The following is a 22,249-nucleotide window of genomic DNA, read 5'->3' on the forward strand; positions in this document are numbered from 1 at the left end:
AAAATTTCTATGCAAAACCCCTTACACCGTGGGTTTGTGTAGAAAATATCAGACGGTTACTAATTACTCTCCGTCACGTTCAATTAACTTCGGCAGCGACCGCGAGCCCCATTTGAAAGAAAAAGTTAAGACCGGATCAATTAGGTACCAACTTTTACGACACATTATAATGTGATTTAATCCCTCTAAATACAACTACTTTTTCGTGACAACGTCAGTGACCACTAACCAATCGGTCCGAACCTTCTCAAGAGAGGGTCATTCCCGTGAAGAGAATTAATCATCTGGATACGCAAAAGAACGAGGAGAGTCCGCCTTCTCACATCTCTGCACAGGAAGTATTATTTCAGAGTGGCTTTTTCATATTCTGATCAGCAAAACAGATCTACCCAAGTCTTAAGCCTAAGAGCCTTTCATTGTTGTAATCTGACTTAACTACAATTTGGGATCAAGCATTCAGAACTATTTTGTAATGCGTTTTCTCGTGCAGTACGGTGGCCAAAACAAAAATTCTGCCTTTTCTCTACATGCCTGGATGCAAAGCAGGCATACAATGGATTTCCTTTCAATATCTCATTAAAAAGAGCTTATCAATAAGCCCAGCCTTTTTGAGAGCTTACAAAACGACAAGACCTTTGCATCTTAAATGTTTAATCATCACAGTATTAGCGATGGTGAAAAAAGGGGCAACAAATCAACTCACATACAACCACGTAAATCAATTATATTACGGCCTACACAACTCCAATCCATTACTGCTTTTTAATTGTAAAACTATGGAACCAGGTGGACCATAGAAAGCTCTTGTAGCGGCAAAGAAGCCCTGTGTGTTTTTGTTGTCAGCTAGGTTTTGAATCTCTTTTGCCATGTTATGCCCTACTCCGCAATCTTTCTATACTTGGCTGAGTCGCCTTAGAGTGACTTTGAATGTATGGTATCGTTGAGTATTTGATCTTGATGATCGGGTCAGCACAACCCCATGCAACTTCCGTTTTTGGTGAAGTACAGCCAGAATTTCTTGGTAGTTGTCATCAAACCAACCTGGTGTTTTTTCTTAACAAAGCCTATTGTAGCTGCTGAGGCCTGATACACTGCATTGTGAAGATTTCCCCACTGCTTATTAACTGTGTCCCCATATTGCACGTTAGAAAGTGATGTACAGTGCTATTCTGTGAAAGAATGTGTTGCACCTGTGGTGGGTTACTGAGTCTATCAGTGTTGAGTTTTATTGATATTGTGGCGGAACTCCCAGGGCCAACAGAAAGGTTGTCTGAAACCTATTTGGGTGAAGGCAATCCTCTCAAACCAAAGCTCGGTTAAACGGGGTGAACCGTCGGTGTTGTTGACAGTTGTACTCACGCTGTTTAGTGTTATTAATTGAGGACGGAGTTCTTATGATTATTTTTTTGGGCGGACTTGAGGCTGTTATGGGTGAAGTTGTTGTCAATCCTATGAGAGAGACTCTCCAGGTAATCTTCCCTGTCCTGTTTCGCTTTGCCCCTAAAGACTCCTTTCAAACGTCTGTGTTCTGCGTGGTTGTTGTTCATCCTTGCTGCTGATTTATAATTAGGACTTTAAGTGTTTCGTCTGATAACCATGGACGATGTTTGGTGCGTCGCTTCTTTCCAATAATTGTGTTGGCGAACTCATGGGTGGCTGAAGTGAAACTAAGAGCCTCAATGCAAGCTCTTTGTCTTGGGTTACTCGTACATCATACAAGGGTGCGAGGGCCTTCCTGGAGTGGAAGCTGGGAGTGACAGCCATCCCTGCGATGAGTAAACGATGGTCTGTGTTTACTGGTGCTTCGGCTCCCCTATAGACCCTGTATGACTCGACTATGTTACAGTTCTACGAGGATGGTCTTACTCTTTCCGTATGAGACCATCGTTTGAGATCCAGGCCATCCTGTAAATGTCCCGGCGACGGAACCAACTGCCTCTTATGCAGATATTCTGTGAAGCACAGAGAGAGAGAGAGAGCAGCCCCATCGAGTTGTCGTTTAAGGAGCCGGATCTAGAGCGCCCGAGTTTATGTCCAAAGCCACTCCTTGAGCAGCTTGGTGAGGCGTTTATGTAATCAAGAATGAGTAGTTTTTCGTGAGGGGGCACACCTCCTGTTACAACTGCAAGCTGGTCATAGAACTGGACCTTGGTGGAGTAATCAACTTGATTCGTAGGTGCGTAGGCTACGATGATAGCGAGTTGTCCATGTCGGCATTGTAGCCTTACATAGAGAAGTCGATCTGAGCATGCCTGCCATTCTGTGATAGCTTTGTTGAAAGGTGGACGTACAAATAAGGCGACACTGTTTTTCCTAGTCGGGCCACAAACAATACATCAAGGTAGCCTCTTCCCCAGGTTGACTGTTGCAGTTGGTAAGTCTGGTTCCGGTGATACCTAAGATGTAAATATTTTAGGACTTCATTTGATGGAAGATTGCTTGTTGTTATCCAGAGCCGTTGAGACTCGGGACGTTCCAAGTTGCAATTCAGGCCTACTTTTGAAGGTCTAGTAATAGTATGGGCATCGGAGCTGTTGTGTGGAGCAGGGGCTCTAACCCTGGCGCTTGTAGTTGCTTTCGTAGTAGATCAGTAGCCCCTGTGGGTACCACTAAGATTGTGTGAGTGGAGACGAGAGCACCTTTCTGCGTCTGTCCCTGAGTGTGAGAGACTGTAGGATCCGGGGAGGGCCTACGTCAAAACTGCTGCCCTTCGCCAGGGCTATGATCCACCCGGATCTGATCAGGTGAGAGACGCATCATACCCCTTTGAACCCCAAACCTAAATAGCATTACGCAAAAAAAAAGAAAAAAGTGGGGAATAAACTGGCTTTCAGTCCACGCACTCTCTGTCACAACAAAAACAGAGCATGGTGGGGTATGTCCCCATACACCATAAGCCATAATAAGAATAAAAGGAAAGTGTGCCTAAATCTTAACTTGTTCTTTATATTTCAATTTAAAACTTAAGGCGGGGCTGATTTCAAATTTCATTAAATATTCACAAACTCTACTTTACCTAAAATTTAGCTCATAAAATATTCACAAGAAATTTTAGGGGAAATTGGTTTTAAGGCAGAAAATGAAGGATAATTTTAAGACTTGATGTACACGCCGAATTTAACTGTAAGATTTTGGATACTCGAAAGTTTACAGGATTGTTGACGGGAATAAATGTTATAAAGTCTAAATCACGAAATCTTGCTCTTTAAATATTCAATAGAGATTTTACAGGAAATTCGCATTTATTCTACATAGATAAAATATTTACGTGCTGAAAGATTTTTTGATCACATGCAAAATGTTAAGATAATTTAGAGGTTTATAAAGGGTTAACTACATTTAGCTTCATTAAACTTGTTTTGAAACATTAAAGTTCTGAATAAGTCGCCCGCAGGGTTCATCCTCGTCCATCAAGACTAGACCGACTCGAAGTACACTCTGTTGAGCTCCTCGGTGGCGACTTTGTTGCCATCCAGCCACGTCTGGGTCTAGGTACATTCCTACATGGCCGCAGTCTTTTCTCAGGTGGGGTCGACTGCCTAGGTTGGGTCCCTGCTGCTTTCTTGCTCTGGGACGGTTCGTCCCTCCTAAGACCAGCTGATAACCCTCAGCCTAGCTCCGCCGAGATAACCATACCGATGCCAAGCTTAGCACATCGGCAGAAGCCCATTCACCATAGGATGACGAGATGCAGGACTCCCGAACTCAAACAGAATATAAAAATAACCAGAAATACACAACACCTAACAATTACCATTGACCATGATGGGCAATGGCCCGAGCCAGCCTATTGCTACTCGCTCGAGTGAAATCCGACTCGGTACTGCCTTATAAAGGTGCGACCCTTTTCTTAGCAGCCGAGCTCCTGCTCGCACAGACATCACATCCCCGCAGGAATGACCATGCGTCCGCAGACGTACCTGGCCAGAAGCACTTGGATTTCACTTTGGCCAGAGTTTTACTGACCCCCAAGGAACCACTAAGTTGCCGAGCGTGCAACCCAAACAAAATTCCCTTGATGGCACCACCATTATCCAGCGGGCAGACTTTCCGTCATTTGAGTCCCACCTCCTATAAAGAACTCCTTCACGGACCTTCAACTGGTCACACTGCGACCAATGTATCTTGCAGGTTGCTGATAAGTAGGAAACTTTCTTCCATTACCGTCCTTCATCAACCTTATCAGCCAACTCATGGTGTCATCCTGCAACTGATTCCTTTACAGCACTTTGACCCTTGGTTTCGCCCGGTAACCTGCTGTTATTTCACAAAGGGGTGTGTATACGTACGTACGCATGTGAGTGCGTACGTACATATACTCTTCATGTAGACTTCATGTACACAGCGTAGAATTGAGGTCGTTGCCATTTTTCTGAACACTCAAATTGTGCAGAAAAGATGACCGTGTTTTGCAGTATCAGTTTGTCTCCAGGCTTCAAGCCAGAGTATCAATTTCATAAACTTTCTGACTTTCCGCTAGAATGGATGTGGACGCCAGCCTGAGAGTTGTTGGCTTAGTGGGCCGCGTGCAAATCACTAACTTTGTGATCTTTGGGATGGGCCTGTCTTTAGCGGCCATACAGCTTACAGGCATCGCTTTTACCGTCGACCAATCTATAGCGCATTACTGTAAGCCGGCGCCGGGATTTTCGGCCAATGAAACTGTAGTGTACGTCGAAAAAGATGGTCTCGAAGTACCGGACGGCTGTTACATGTACGAGGTCGACAACGGAACATTTACTGAGGACACAACGATTTGTCAGTACGGCTGGGAATATGCTCCAGAATATGGAGAAAAGAGTGCAACGACGGATGTAAGTAATTTCTTTGGAGGAGAGGGGTGGCAATAGCATTTTCATGAATTATCATTCTAGCACCCTGAGCACCTATAGCCAGTATTAAATACTTGGATCGCTTAAGAAACTCGTTCACATTTGATTATGAGTACAAATATCACCGTATATCCTGTTATTATTATCACATACAGTCAGTAACTGAACATGACTTGAAAATCATACGCTCTATTGCAAAATATATCCCTAATTAAGGCTCTATGTCATCCAAATTTCGCAGAAATACAAGCTCACAGACCTGTGCACCGCTTTTTCAAACCATCAATTATATAACCCACAAAATGACATAATATCGAAGAAGTTGAGGGCATGCAGATAGTGATTTGGCCGACTTAGGCAATTTGTGACCTATTTACTGGCCTGGCCGTCAAAAGAAACGACATTTAACAATTTCACCCCATACCACATTTAAGGCAAGAGAATGGTGCAGTAATCATATTTCATCCAAAAAGTGAAAAACCACACCCACCAGTACCTCCACTCCTCCAGCTGTCACCCCAGGCACTGCAAAACTGGCATAGCGTTTAGCCAGGCACTCAGACTCAGAAGAATTTGTTCTAATGATTCCGATTTCTCCCGCCATACACAGATACTGAGGAACAACTTGGTGGCCAGGGGTCACAGCTCTCGCCAAGTTCATCGTGCCATTGCCAGAGCTAAAGCTATCCCCAGAAATCTAGCTCTCACGGGAAAGGCCCCTGATGCCATGGCCAAACCCATGATTCCCTTGGTTACCACGTTTCACCCCAATCTCCCTCCCCTTCGCAAAATCACTAATGACAATCATCATATCCTCCATACTTCAGATCGCCTTGCCCGCGCCATCCCCAACGGCCCCACATTGGCTTACAGGCGTCCTAAAAATCTACGGGACTTGATTGTTCGAGCTGAAGTCCCATCCTTAGATGCATCCCCTCCCACCCAGCATGGTACTTTCAAGTGCAGTTCCAGATGTGTTGTCTGCCAGATTCATATCCAGGAGTCTGACTCCTTTTCTGGCCACTCTTCTGTCACTACCCACAGAACCATTGGTAACATCACTTGTAACACCCCTAATGTCATATATCTCATTTCTTGCAGGGTCTGTGGAGTGCAGTATGTAGGTGAGACTAAGAATACGCTCAAGAAGCGTTTCTATGCCCACCGGTCAACGGTCAACACCAAGAAACTAGACACCCCTGTTGGTCATCACTTCAACCTGCCTAACCACTCCATTTCTGATATGATTTTGCAGGGCATTGAATCTCTTGGCCATCGCAAGGACTCAGTTCGCCTCAGCAGAGAGAAAGTGTGGATGAATCGTCTTCGAACTATTCAACCACATGGTCTCAACATCCAACTTGGAAATGATTAATCTTTTTCTTCCTCCATTTTCTTCTGTTACAGATAATCCACCTGGTCTTCATTGTTTGTGTTTACCCATCTTCCCCCATCTTTCATCCCTTTCCACCTCAATACTGTCCCCCCCCCCGCATAATCCACCTTCACTCCCACACTCTTTTGTCCGTTCCCACTCCCTGTGACCTTTGATCCTTCCCCTTTCTGGTCCCTCCCCTGTTCATACCAGACCCCTTGTGGTTTGCCATCTCCCTTTGTTTCTTTGTTCTCTCATCCACCCTCCCCTGCATCTTTCCACACCTTTCCCACCTAATCCTCCTTTTGTGTTTCTTCTTTCATCCCTGCATGTTTGTGTGCACCCCCATATTAATAACCTCTGTTATTTCTGTTTTAGCCTCTGAAGAAGAACTTGCTAAGTTCGCAACGTCAGGCCACATTAATTTTTAAATTTATATATTTCAGGTCCACCCAGTCAGTAAGCAGTTTGCAGCAGTCTTACTTTTTTTCAGAATATCTTATAACGTTAGAAGTAAAAGATTATGAATGATAAAACTTCATGGATGACCAGTATATTATGGTACATGGTTCAAGGGGGGGGGGGGGACCTATGGGGTGCTTTAGCCCCCCCCCCCCCCTGTGTATCTCCCAGAAAAAAAAACATTTAAAAAAAAATGGCAGTAGCCAATTTCAGAAGTTGACGTCACATGCAAATTGTCTCAACCCCCCCCCCCTCCAAAAAGTAGTCGTATGATGAGGATCAGGTCTTCATTGCGTGATGATGACCTGGTTTGGGGGTGAGCGCTGTAAATGGAACGAGACAAGTCTCGTGTATTATTTGAGGACAGCATATAATATGGCCCCCTGATCAACGATCCTCCGGTTGAAAACTCTTTTGGAAATTGAATTTTAATACTAACCCGCATATATATGTTGAAGCAGGCCAGATGGCGCAATCTCATAGAATATCTGATTACGCCACAAGTGAAAGATTTGATTTGGTATGAACAGTATATATGGCGCAGGCGCGGTTCTATGGGGGTTGGGGATATGGGCTGCTTCCCCCAAAAAGAAAGTCAACCCCCCCCCCCCCCGCCCCCCAATAAATATATTAAAAACGGCACATTTTACATTACATTAAAGAAGAACAGAGTAATTATTTTTATTTCCACCCAATAAACATGCATTTTGTAACCAATACAAGACTGGGTTTTTTTAAAGAAAATTACGTGCTGTAAAAAAAAGTCCTTGACGTTTTCTACAAGACACGTTTCCAGTAAATGATAAAACAACCCCTCTTTATGAAAGAACTCACTGCATACAGTTTTATGTTTATAATTGTGCATGTATGAACCAAAGCCTCCCTATACAACAGAACATTTCAAACAATGATTACAATTCTCGTGATGAACACCATTATTATTAGTAACCTCTCAAAAACACTAGTATAAGAAAAATGAAAGATAATACATCAACATGGACTGCTATAAGCCATAACTGAAATACAGTTAAGTTGTCATTCCCGTAAAGCCCCTTTTTAAGCGTGAACCAAAACCCCATAATATAGTGTGGTTTCTTTCTAATGTGAAATTTGAGCACAATTCAACTTGAGGGCGCACTGAAGATTATTTGAGTTTTTCTACATGACAAAGCTGTCGGCATCCCTGAACAAATGTCATTCCTAAATGTCTGATGAAGACATTTTGACATTTTTCAAACAGGTTCAAATGATTTTTATTATCGTGAGGAATAAGTCCTAGTTTGAAATCGTTTAAATAATGATGATGTTGTTTAACGCAATTATCAAATGTTTTACTTTTTATTTGTCGTTTGTGAGTACACTTTATGGCACTTTCCTATGTTCAAATGTTTCAGTTCATTTCGCACTGGTGATATCCTGTACATAATGTACCAACGTTGAACGTCGTGACTCAATTACATTATAACATCAAACAATTTGCTAAATTTGTTACAGTATCGCCTCAAACGTAAGAGCTCCATCTTTTTAAAAATGACGGGGATTTCCGGCAATTAAACAAGCGATAATTTGAATTGCATGTATTTCATTGCGGTATTTTAATATGACCTCAGTCCTTTGATAACTTGCTGGCGTCTTCATATGTCTCCGGGAGCGGTTTGTTCTTGGTCTCTGGCAGCATGAACACAAGGCTGCAGGCTACCAGCGACAGACAACCAAATATCAGCATGGGAAGAAAGCTTCTGACTTCTTGCTGCGTAACAGAAAAGGTAGGAATGATGGTTACCATTTGCAAAGTAGTTTCCAGTAACCCAATTCTGTAAAGATTCTGTTACGCAAAGTACACATTCAAACTGATTTCTCTTGACTAAAATTCAGTTTTTCCATCACATCGTTGAAGGGAACCGTACAACAACAGCTTTTGTTTTCGTTAAAAAAAAATTCCCCCAGTCATTTCGGCCAATAGCATTTGTACATGTTTTTGGTCCCCAGCACTTTGGCCACTAAAATCAATCCGATTGCAATTTATACTTGGCAAACACTTGGTCTAAGTTAGACCAGCACCTACCGCTGTGTGCCGAACAATGACGTCACCATGACGTCATCACGAGTCACATGACGTCACAATATAGGAGTATAGTTTGAAGTCCCTTTTCTCCAGAACTACAAGTTCGATTTGGTTGAAACCTGGTATGTGCCTAGATTTGGATGTGTTATAGATGAAAATTGAAGTGACGTCACGATGACGTCATCACATGGCATGTGAAGTTATATTAAAAGTGGATATTTTGAAGGCCTAGATCTACAGAACTATAAGTCCAATTGAGTTGAAAGTTGGTATGTACCTAGACCGGAATGTGTTATAGATGAACATTTAAATGCCGTCACGATGACGTCATCATGGGTCATGTGACGTCACGTTAAAGATTAATGGATGTAATTTTTGAAAATCAATATAAAATCAACCGTGAGAGACCTGAACTTGACGTTTGCGGGAATTGATAGAATAATCCAGGGTCTTTATTTTTTATATTACGTGCAAATTGATGAGAGGGATGAATGTGAACCCCTGTTTGATTATGTGGATCGGTGATTTTTTGACAAGCAGAACGCAAAGGGTGCGTTTCATGAATTCCCTGTCTAATGTTGTTCATAGTAATACAGGGGCTCCACAGGGGTGCGTTTTGTCCCCAGTGCTTTTTACTCTTTACACTAGTGACCTCAGAAGTGAAGACCCTATGTGTCCTATGATAAAATATGCAGATGACACCTCACTGACAGGGTTGATTAGTCATGACAATGAGACTGGATACAGGAACGAAATTGTTAAGATCTGTAATTGGTGCAAAGATAACTTCCTAATATTGAACACGCAGAAGACGCAAGAAATTGTTTTTGATTTTAGGAAAAATCAGAATGTTATCAAACCTGTTGTTATTAGTGGTGATGAAATCCAAATTGTGACAGAGTATAAGTACCTTGGGACGTACATTGATAGTAAATTGAATTGGAATGTGAATACTCTTAAGTTATGTGCCAAGGCTAGTCAACGGCTCTTTTTCCTGCGGAAATTGAAATTATTTCATGTTAATCGTGATATTATGTTGCTTTTTTATCAGAGTGTCATACAGTCCGTCATGTCTTTTTGTTGTATCGCCTGGTTTAATGGTTTGACTGTTGTGAATTCGAACAAGTTGAAAAGGATCACTAAAATTGCCAGCAGGGTCATTGGTGTTGATGTTCTGGACATTCAATCAATGTACCACAATTTTCTTGAATCCAAACTGAGAACCATTATGCAAGACAATACTCACCCACTCCATTCGTTCATAGTACAAAACAGGTCAGGTCGAATCCGTCAATTGAATTCTCGTACAACACGACACAACCTTTCATTTTTACCCAGTGCAGTTTCACATTTTAACAAGAATTATACTAGATAATGCTGTTTTTATAATCGTGCTGTAGTGTGTTTTTAGTGCAATCAGATTAGCCCTTATTCTGTCTTATCTCATAATATTCTTATCCACCCCTCCTCACACATCTACTCATTTGTGTCAGGTTAAATTAGTAAATTGAAATCTCGTTAACACGACACATTTTTTCCCCTTATTTTTACCGAGGGCAATCTCGTGTTTTTAATCAGACTTATAGTAGATATTATGCTTTTTAAATCGTGATGTAAATGTGTGTGTTTATACCCCTCGTACATGTAAGTTTAAACCCTTTCCCTGTTTCCTTTCTCCCCGCTCATATCCCCCTGGCTTTCTAATCCCCCCCCCGGCTTGCCATTGTGTCCTTCCCATGTTTCGTCTTTATACATAATAGCTCTATCAATCCAGATATTTTATTTATTTATTTAATTAGGCTCAATTTGTTGTTCTATTTCTGTTAACGTGTACTCTTGTCAGTGTTCTTATATTGTTACGCCTATTTGTACATTTATGTAATATGTTTTTGTTTTGGTTTTTAATGTGAAGTTTTGAAGTGTTTTATACATCATATTTGTGTGCAGAACGAGGAGACAAGTTTCATGTTTTTACATGATGAGAATAAATAAATAAAATAAAAAATAAAAAAGCCATTATAAGTTGCATTCATGACATACCTAAAATGGGGCAAATTTGTTTTATATTGCCCACTGCTGCGGCTTTAACGTGTATATAGTTAATTTAATTGAATTTGTTAAAACAATATTGTTTTTTAAATTACTATACAATAACATACTGCAGTTAAATATGTAGCGAGCTGGAGCTACAGAAGTTCAGTAGCACTTACTTCGTTCTTAAAAAATACCTGGTATGAGGAAGTTGCATATGTTTATGTCTACATTCATCTGAAATTTCCTGTTATTTTTTAATTAACAAAATACCAAATAATTGGTTCTTTAAGATTGTAAACAGACGTTTGTACCAAAGACAGAAGACGATGCAGATATGTTTGATGAGAACTTTTGTCTTGAAGAGGTCAAGCACAGTGTATTTCTTTTTCTTATTCGATTTGGTCTGCTCCTTTTCACCTGGCTTGGTAAAAGTTTCCATCTTCTCTTCATTCATCAGTTCTTGATTAGTTTCTCCCACGTCCGCAGTGACACTCTCGTGCTGGAGGTCACTCGCTCGATCGTGGTTTGATTTCTCGGACAACTCCATCTTCCACACCAGGCGCACACCTTCCAGTTCCCGCTTTATGAGGAAGCTTCCGTCGTGCTTGATGTTCTTCGATTTGGCAATTTTCCGGAGAACGGCCTCTGCCTTGTCCAACCAGCCTTTCTGAACCAACCATCGTAGTGACTCGTATGTGAAGAACCTGCAGTAAGGGTGTCACGAAAACCTATTCCGTGAGTTGATTTAGTCTAACCTTCAGAAATTCAGATTGAAATTCTTCATGAGATCCCTGTGCTTTACACGAAAACAAATATTGTATGACTCGCAGTTGAACATGCGATTATTATGAGAGTAGTCATTGATACCCGATATGGGTACCAAGGGCAATGACAAAAGGGATTCGAATTTTAGACAGTGCTTTGCACCTTGAATATTTTTGTCACAGCCGGGTCGATTCCTGTAGCTTTGGGGCATATTTTACATGCGGCGTAGCACTCTCAAGTTGCAAAAGAAAAGACACACATAGTAGTAATTCTTTTCTGGTCCTGATGAAAGTTTTTCCCAGTTAATGCAATCTTTGTACTTACATCATATTGATGTTTATAAATGACGAAAATATACAAACTTGTAACACAGGATCTACGTAAGGTATCGAAATATTTACCATCATTTTGTTGATAAAAATAATGCCGAATTCGCATATTTCTTAAGATGATCAAACGGCGTGCCTTCAACAAACATGCTTGAATTTCAAGCCATTATTTGACCAGAGTAATTTAAGTAAAGAAAAAAAGATGGAAGAAGGCAAACTGTTACCACATAAGGACATGGACTGGTAGGCATATCAATGAGGTGAAAAGTTGGAAGTAACGCCAGTTGGGGAACAAGTACGCCAAAGGTGCGACGAGAATGACACCAAAACTCCAGAAATACTGGACGCACACGTGGCCCAGTAATCTCTTTTTAGCTGTGAACATCTCCACCGCTCGGATGTAACCAACCAAATAATTTCCCTGCGAGATTTGAAAAAAAAAATCTTTTGAAGATTTAAGAACACTGCTCACAACCTCCTTTAAGTTACCCTTTGCAAACATTCCTGAGATCTACAAAAGTACACACGTATACTGTGGGCTAAAATCGTCGTCGTCACTGTTGCGTCATTGACATTGCCCCAACCCACAATATAAGTTAAGAAGTGCTCTTAGTTTGACCACGCGTCGACCGAACATGTCCGCGGCTTGGCCAGTGATAAAACCACCGACAAGGATACCAGCAAAGTGACATGATATCAGTAGATTAGCCAGATAGCCACGGTCGCAGACAAGGTCAAGCTATAGGAGAGAGAATGAAAACCAAAAGTAAGGGTACAGTGTTGAGGATGGGGTCCGCTCATTAGTCCGACGCCTCGTAGGTCCGACGCTTCATAAGTCCGACAAAATCGAATCCCCTAAACAAATAAAGGCCCATAAGTCCGACGCCTCATAGGTCCGACACCTCATAAGTCCGACGCCTCATAGGTCCGACGCCTCATAGCTCCGACACCTCGTAAGTCCGACAAATTAAACGCCAAATTAAAATGCTTACGACACACTTGGTCGTTCTCATACTATTTGGCCGAGAGACATTGAGACTGTTGTCAAACTAAGAGCACTTCTTAACTTATATTGTGGGTTGGGGCAATGTCAATGACGCAACAGTGACGACGACGATTTTAGCCCACAGTATACGTGTGTACTTTTGTAGATCTCAGGAATGTTTGCAAAGGGTAACTTAAAGGAGGTTGTGAGCAGTGTTCTTAAATCTTCAAAAGATTTTTTTTTTCAAATCTCGCAGGGAAATTATTTGGTTGGTTACATCCGAGCGGTGGAGATGTTCACAGCTAAAAAGAGATTACTGGGCCACGTGTGCGTCCAGTATTTCTGGAGTTTTGGTGTCATTCTCGTCGCACCTTTGGCGTACTTGTTCCCCAACTGGCGTTACTTCCAACTTTTCACCTCATTGATATGCCTACCAGTCCATGTCCTTATGTGGTAACAGTTTGCCTTCTTCAATCTTTTTTTCTTTACTTAAATTACTCTGGTCAAATAATGGCTTGAAATTCAAGCATGTTTGTTGAAGGCACGCCGTTTGATCATCTTAAGAAATATGCGAATTCGGCATTATTTTTATCAACAAAATGATGGTAAATATTTCGATACCTTACGTAGATCCTGTGTTACAAGTTTGTATATTTTCGTCATTTATAAACATCAATATGATGTAAGTACAAAGATTGCATTAACTGGGAAAAACTTTCATCAGGACCAGAAAAGAATTACTACTATGTGTGTCTTTTCTTTTGCAACTTGAGAGTGCTACACCGCATGTAAAATATGCCCCAAAGCTACAGGAATCGACCCGGCTGTGACTAAAATATTCAAGGTGCAAAGCACTGTCTAAAATTCGAATCCCTTTTGTCATTGCCCTTGGTACCCATATCGGGTATCAATGACTACTCTCATAATAATCGCATGTTCAACTGCGAGTCATACAATATTTGTTTTCGTGTAAAGCACAGGGATCTCATGAAGAATTTCAATCTGAATTTCTGAAGGTTAGACTAAATCAACTCACGGAATAGGTTTTCGTGACACCCTTACTGCAGGTTCTTCACATACGAGTCACTACGATGGTTGGTTCAGAAAGGCTGGTTGGACAAGGCAGAGGCCGTTCTCCGGAAAATTGCCAAATCGAAGAACATCAAGCACGACGGAAGCTTCCTCATAAAGCGGGAACTGGAAGGTGTGCGCCTGGTGTGGAAGATGGAGTTGTCCGAGAAATCAAACCACGATCGAGCGAGTGACCTCCAGCACGAGAGTGTCACTGCGGACGTGGGAGAAACTAATCAAGAACTGATGAATGAAGAGAAGATGGAAACTTTTACCAAGCCAGGTGAAAAGGAGCAGACCAAATCGAATAAGAAAAAGAAATACACTGTGCTTGACCTCTTCAAGACAAAAGTTCTCATCAAACATATCTGCATCGTCTTCTGTCTTTGGTACAAACGTCTGTTTACAATCTTAAAGAACCAATTATTTGGTATTTTGTTAATTAAAAAATAACAGGAAATTTCAGATGAATGTAGACATAAACATATGCAACTTCCTCATACCAGGTATTTTTTAAGAACGAAGTAAGTGCTACTGAACTTCTGTAGCTCCAGCTCGCTACATATTTAACTGCAGTATGTTATTGTATAGTAATTTAAAAAACAATATTGTTTTAACAAATTCAATTAAATTAACTATATACACGTTAAAGCCGCAGCAGTGGGCAATATAAAACAAATTTGCCCCATTTTAGGTATGTCATGAATGCAACTTATAATGGCTTTTTTATTTTTTATTTTATTTATTTATTCTCATCATGTAAAAACATGAAACTTGTCTCCTCGTTCTGCACACAAATATGATGTATAAAACACTTCAAAACTTCACATTAAAAACCAAAACAAAAACATATTACATAAATGTACAAATAGGCGTAACAATATAAGAACACTGACAAGAGTACACGTTAACAGAAATAGAACAACAAATTGAGCCTAATTAAATAAATAAATAAAATATCTGGATTGATAGAGCTATTATGTATAAAGACGAAACATGGGAAGGACACAATGGCAAGCCGGGGGGGGGGGGGGGATTAGAAAGCCAGGGGGATATGAGCGGGGAGAAAGGAAACAGGGAAAGGGTTTAAACTTACATGTACGAGGGGTATAAACACACACATTTACATCACGATTTAAAAAGCATAATATCTACTATAAGTCTGATTAAAAACACGAGATTGCCCTGGGTAAAAATAAGGGGAAAAAATGTGTCGTGTTAACGAGATTTCAATTTACTAATTTAACCTGACACAAATGAGTAGATGTGTGAGGAGGGGTGGATAAGAATATTATGAGATAAGACAGAATAAGGGCTAATCTGATTGCACTAAAAACACACTACAGCACGATTATAAAAACAGCATTATCTAGTATAATTCTTGTTAAAATGTGAAACTGCACTGGGTAAAAATGAAAGGTTGTGTCGTGTTGTACGAGAATTCAATTGACGGATTCGACCTGACCTGTTTTGTACTATGAACGAATGGAGTGGGTGAGTATTGTCTTGCATAATGGTTCTCAGTTTGGATTCAAGAAAATTGTGGTACATTGATTGAATGTCCAGAACATCAACACCAATGACCCTGCTGGCAATTTTAGTGATCCTTTTCAACTTGTTCGAATTCACAACAGTCAAACCATTAAACCAGGCGATACAACAAAAAGACATGACGGACTGTATGACACTCTGATAAAAAAGCAACATAATATCACGATTAACATGAAATAATTTCAATTTCCGCAGGAAAAAGAGCCGTTGACTAGCCTTGGCACATAACTTAAGAGTATTCACATTCCAATTCAATTTACTATCAATGTACGTCCCAAGGTACTTATACTCTGTCACAATTTGGATTTCATCACCACTAATAACAACAGGTTTGATAACATTCTGATTTTTCCTAAAATCAAAAACAATTTCTTGCGTCTTCTGCGTGTTCAATATTAGGAAGTTATCTTTGCACCAATTACAGAACTTAACAATTTCGTTCCTGTATCCAGTCTCATTGTCATGACTAATCAACCCTGTCAGTGAGGTGTCATCTGCATATTTTATCATAGGACACATAGGGTCTTCACTTCTGAGGTCACTAGTGTAAAGAGTAAAAAGCACTGGGGACAAAACGCACCCCTGTGGAGCCCCTGTATTACTATGAACAACATTAGACAGGGAATTCATGAAACGCACCCTTTGCGTTCTGCTTGTCAAAAAATCACCGATCCACATAATCAAACAGGGGTTCACATTCATCCCTCTCATCAATTTGCACGTAATATAAAAAATAAAGACCCTGGATTATTCTATCAATTCCCGCAAACGTCAAGTTCAGGTCTCTCACGGTTGATTTTATATTGATTTTCAAAAATTACATCCATTAATCTTTAACGTGACGTCACATGACCCATGATGACGTCATCGTGACGGCATTTAAATGTTCATCTATAACACATTCCGGTCTAGGTACATACCAACTTTCAACTCAATTGGACTTATAGTTCTGTAGATCTAGGCCTTCAAAACATCCACTTTTAATATAACTTCACATGCCATGTGATGACGTCATCGTGACGTCACTTCAATTTTCATCTATAACACATCCAAATCTAGGCACATACCAGGTTTCAACCAAATCGAACTTGTAGTTCTGGAGAAAAGGGACTTCAAACTATACTCCTATATTGTGACGTCATGTGACTCGTGATGACGTCATGGTGACGTCATTGTTCGGCACACAGCGGTAGGTGCTGGTCTAACTTAGACCAAGTGTTTGCCAAGTATAAATTGCAATCGGATTGATTTTAGTGGCCAAAGTGCTGGGGACCAAAAACATGTACAAATGCTATTGGCCGAAATGACTGGGGGAATTTTTTTTTAACGAAAACAAAAGCTGTTGTTGTACGGTTCCCTTCAACGATGTGATGGAAAAACTGAATTTTAGTCAAGAGAAATCAGTTTGAATGTGTACTTTGCGTAACAGAATCTTTACAGAATTGGGTTACTGGAAACTACTTTGCAAATGGTAACCATCATTCCTACCTTTTCTGTTACGCAGCAAGAAGTCAGAAGCTTTCTTCCCATGCTGATATTTGGTTGTCTGTCGCTGGTAGCCTGCAGCCTTGTGTTCATGCTGCCAGAGACCAAGAACAAACCGCTCCCGGAGACATATGAAGACGCCAGCAAGTTATCAAAGGACTGAGGTCATATTAAAATACCGCAATGAAATACATGCAATTCAAATTATCGCTTGTTTAATTGCCGGAAATCCCCGTCATTTTTAAAAAGATGGAGCTCTTACGTTTGAGGCGATACTGTAACAAATTTAGCAAATTGTTTGATGTTATAATGTAATTGAGTCACGACGTTCAACGTTGGTACATTATGTACAGGATATCACCAGTGCGAAATGAACTGAAACATTTGAACATAGGAAAGTGCCATAAAGTGTACTCACAAACGACAAATAAAAAGTAAAACATTTGATAATTGCGTTAAACAACATCATCATTATTTAAACGATTTCAAACTAGGACTTATTCCTCACGATAATAAAAATCATTTGAACCTGTTTGAAAAATGTCAAAATGTCTTCATCAGACATTTAGGAATGACATTTGTTCAGGGATGCCGACAGCTTTGTCATGTAGAAAAACTCAAATAATCTTCAGTGCGCCCTCAAGTTGAATTGTGCTCAAATTTCACATTAGAAAGAAACCACACTATATTATGGGGTTTTGGTTCACGCTTAAAAAGGGGCTTTACGGGAATGACAACTTAACTGTATTTCAGTTATGGCTTATAGCAGTCCATGTTGATGTATTATCTTTCATTTTTCTTATACTAGTGTTTTTGAGAGGTTACTAATAATAATGGTGTTCATCACGAGAATTGTAATCATTGTTTGAAATGTTCTGTTGTATAGGGAGGCTTTGGTTCATACATGCACAATTATAAACATAAAACTGTATGCAGTGAGTTCTTTCATAAAGAGGGGTTGTTTTATCATTTACTGGAAACGTGTCTTGTAGAAAACGTCAAGGACTTTTTTTTACAGCACGTAATTTTCTTTAAAAAAACCCAGTCTTGTATTGGTTACAAAATGCATGTTTATTGGGTGGAAATAAAAATAATTACTCTGTTCTTCTTTAATGTAATGTAAAATGTGCCGTTTTTAATATATTTATTGGGGGGCGGGGGGGGGCGGGGTTGACTTTCTTTTTGGGGGAAGCAGCCCATATCCCCAACCCCCATAGAACCGCGCCTGCGCCATATATACTGTTCATACCAAATCAAATCTTTCACTTGTGGCGTAATCAGATATTCTATGAGATTGCGCCATCTGGCCTGCTTCAACATATATATGCGGGTTAGTATTAAAATTCAATTTCCAAAAGAGTTTTCAACCGGAGGATCGTTGAACAGGGGGCCATATTATATGCTGTCCTCAAATAATACACGAGACTTGTCTCGTTCCATTTACAGCGCTCACCCCCAAACCAGGTCATCATCACGCAATGAAGACCTGATCCTCATCATACGACTACTTTTTGGAGGGGGGGGGGTTGAGACAATTTGCATGTGACGTCAACTTCTGAAATTGGCTACTGCCATTTTTTTTTAAATGTTTTTTTTCTGGGAGATACACAGGGGGGGGGGGGGGGGGGCTAAAGCACCCCATAGGTCCCCCCCCCCCCCCTTGAACCATGCACCATAATATACTGGTCATCCATGAAGTTTTATCATTCATAATCTTTTACTTCTAACGTTATAAGATATTCTGAAAAAAAGTAAGACTGCTGCAAACTGCTTACTGACTGGGTGGACCTGAAACTGGGTGGACCTGACCTAATGTGGCCTGACGTTGCGAACTTAGCAAGTTCTTCTTCAGAGGCTAAAACAGAAATAACAGAGGTTATTAATATGGGGGTGCACACAAACATGCAGGGATGAAAGAAGAAACACAAAAGGAGGATTAGGTGGGAAAGGTGTGGAAAGATGCAGGGGAGGGTGGATGAGAGAACAAAGAAACAAAGGGAGATGGCAAACCACAAGGGGTCTGGTATGAACAGGGGAGGGACCAGAAAGGGGAAGGATCAAAGGTCACAGGGAGTGGGAACGGACAAAAGAGTGTGGGAGTGAAGGTGGATTATGCGGGGGGGGGGACAGTATTGAGGTGGAAAGGGATGAAAGATGGGGGAAGATGGGTAAACACAAACAATGAAGACCAGGTGGATTATCTGTAACAGAAGAAAATGGAGGAAGAAAAAGATTAATCATTTCCAAGTTGGATGTTGAGACCATGTGGTTGAATAGTTCGAAGACGATTCATCCACACTTTCTCTCTGCTGAGGCGAACTGAGTCCTTGCGATGGCCAAGAGATTCAATGCCCTGCAAAATCATATCAGAAATGGAGTGGTTAGGCAGGTTGAAGTGATGACCAACAGGGGTGTCTAGTTTCTTGGTGTTGACCGTTGACCGGTGGGCATAGAAACGCTTCTTGAGCGTATTCTTAGTCTCACCTACATACTGCACTCCACAGACCCTGCAAGAAATGAGATATATGACATTAGGGGTGTTACAAGTGATGTTACCAATGGTTCTGTGGGTAGTGACAGAAGAGTGGCCAGAAAAGGAGTCAGACTCCTGGATATGAATCTGGCAGACAACACATCTGGAACTGCACTTGAAAGTACCATGCTGGGTGGGAGGGGATGCATCTAAGGATGGGACTTCAGCTCGAACAATCAAGTCCCGTAGATTTTTAGGACGCCTGTAAGCCAATGTGGGGCCGTTGGGGATGGCGCGGGCAAGGCGATCTGAAGTATGGAGGATATGATGATTGTCATTAGTGATTTTGCGAAGGGGAGGGAGATTGGGGTGAAACGTGGTAACCAAGGGAATCATGGGTTTGGCCATGGCATCAGGGGCCTTTCCCGTGAGAGCTAGATTTCTGGGGATAGCTTTAGCTCTGGCAATGGCACGATGAACTTGGCGAGAGCTGTGACCCCTGGCCACCAAGTTGTTCCTCAGTATCTGTGTATGGCGGGAGAAATCGGAATCATTAGAACAAATTCTTCTGAGTCTGAGTGCCTGGCTAAACGCTATGACAGTTTTGCAGTGCCTGGGGTGACAGCTGGAGGAGTGGAGGTACTGGTGGGTGTCTGTGGGTTTGGAATACAGGTCAGTGGTTAGTGAGTTGCCTTGCTTGCGGACGGTGACATCCAGAAAGTGGGTTTGGTGAGCCGAGAACACCGATGTGAATTTGATGGTTCTGTGGAAGGAATTGATGTGGTTAGTGAAGGTCAAGAGACTGTCCTCATCGCTGGTCCAGATGAAAAAAACATCATCAATATATCGTCGCTTTGCTCACGAAGTGACAAAACCTCAAAATTTGACAAAGTTCATACTGAGATAATCGCATTTGAAGTTATTCATTTTTTCAAATGACATTTTCGACCACTTTGCAGTAACAGAATTCGGAAATGTTTGCATTGTCCGATAGGATATGATTTGCTCTTTGTTAATTCATAGTTGTTTGTTAAAAATAGTTCGTAATTAAACAGTATTTCATTAATAAAACTTTTTTGCACTTCGTGAGAACATGAATACTTTGGCTCCCATATTTTGCCAATTACTTTGTACACAGTTTTTGTCACTTCGTGGGATCATGAATCGCGGAGGCTTTACTTATTTGTACTTTTTTCGACGAAACAAACTTGTTACTTTTGCGCGTCACAACAGTTGAGCGCGCGCGCGTCTGTTCTTTTCAACATCGTTCGCGCGCGCGTATGCTCCCATCCTGCCGCGTGTAGACCAATGTACAATTTCTGGCCCTGCTCAAGAGGTGACCTTTTGTCACTGCGTGAGAACATTTTACACTTCGTAAAAATGAAAATCACCGATTTCAGGCTTTTTGTCAATTGTTTGTTTACAATAATTAAGAAAGTAAACAACGTTTTGCCTTGAAACATGGTCAAATTGTTCCTTGAGACAACTATAATAAAATGGCTAGTAAAACTCAAAATCGAATAATTATCGATTTTCGAGGTTTTTGTCACTTCGTGAGCAAAGCGACGATATCTCCACCAGATCCAAGGGCGACATGGGGCCGAGGCAAGAATGCGTTCTTCGAGGTCACCCATGAAGAGGCAAGCCATGGATGGGGCCATGCGAGTGCCTATTGCAGTGCCGTGTACCTGTAGATAGTGTTCACCAAGGAAGGAAAAATTGTTCTTCGTTAGTATAAGTCTCATGAAGGGTGCCAACATCACTGATGGGAGGAGTCGTGTGTCCTGCCTTGGCCAGAGCCAAGGAGCAAGCACGAACACCCTCCTCATGTGGGATGTTGGTGTACAGAGATGAGACGTCGAAAGTCCCAATGATGGCCGTGCTGGGAATCTGGTCCTTGATTCCTTCAAGCTTGCGTAGGAAGTCTGGGGTGTCGTGAATGTATGACGAAATCTGTGGGACAAGGGGTTTGAGAAAACTGTCAATGAACAGGGAGATGCGTTCCGTGGGTGAGCCATTACCGGAGATGATGGGTCTACCGGGGTTGCCAGCCTTGTGAATCTTGGGTAGAAGGTAAAATCTGGCAGTCCTACAATCACAGGGAGAAAGAAATTTGTGAGCTTTCTTGGACAACTGGTCACGTGATCGCATATCGTCAAGTGCCTGTGGGGTCAGAGTCAAGGCGGGTATAGTTAGTGCGATTATCCAACTGACGGTGGGCCTCATCAATGTACTGCTGACGATCCATGATGACCACAGCTGAACCTTTATCTGCTGGCTTGATGATGATGTCGGTGCGAGAGCGTAAGGAGTTGAGAGCCAGGCGCTCCTCTCTGGGGAAATTATCATGAGTCCTGTGGGGGAAGTTGTCCGGGTTAGTGACTTGGGAATTTATAACTTGAACGTATGTCTCTATGGCTGGCACACGATTCTTGGGGGGTACCCATGAACTCTTGACTCGAAAAGGCTCTGGCTCACACGGTTCACTGTCCAGGAAAAACTCACGCAGACGGATTCTACGGTAGTATTCCGTGAGATCTTGGCTGAGCTGAACCTGGTTCACAGAACGGGGAGCCGGGACAAAAATTGAGACCCTTGGAGAGAAGTTTGTGCTCTGCGTCAGATATTGATGAGGAAGAAAGATTAACTACAGTGTTGACAGGGGGTTCTGGCGGTGGCGTGGTAGATGGGGACCTAGGACGGCTGAAACGTCTGTGTCTGCGTTGTTGTTGCTTGGCAAGCAAGCCACCAATCTTCTTGTTTCTCCTGTTGAGTAGGACAGAGTCAAGGTTAGACAAACCCCTTTCAATCTCATCATGGAA

General features: G+C 41.5%; 1 protein-coding gene across 1 annotated transcript; it reads left to right on the forward strand.

Annotated features, from left to right (window-relative positions):
* Nucleotides 1-1,911: 1,911 nt before the first annotated feature.
* On the forward strand, nucleotides 1,912-17,117 carry LOC119719688. Its single transcript, XM_038189184.1, has 7 exons — nucleotides 1,912-2,059; nucleotides 2,615-2,744; nucleotides 4,481-4,814; nucleotides 13,104-13,300; nucleotides 13,915-14,307; nucleotides 14,613-14,638; nucleotides 17,029-17,117. The coding sequence occupies exons 1-7, from the start codon at nucleotides 1,912-1,914 to the stop codon at nucleotides 17,115-17,117; spliced, it is 1,317 nt and encodes a 438-aa protein (XP_038045112.1).
* The last annotated feature ends 5,132 nt before the right edge of the window (nucleotides 17,118-22,249 follow it).

This window comes from Patiria miniata, unplaced genomic scaffold, assembly GCF_015706575.1.
Source record: "Patiria miniata isolate m_02_andy unplaced genomic scaffold, ASM1570657v1 HiC_scaffold_8, whole genome shotgun sequence".
Classification (NCBI taxonomy): domain Eukaryota; kingdom Metazoa; phylum Echinodermata; class Asteroidea; order Valvatida; family Asterinidae; genus Patiria; species Patiria miniata.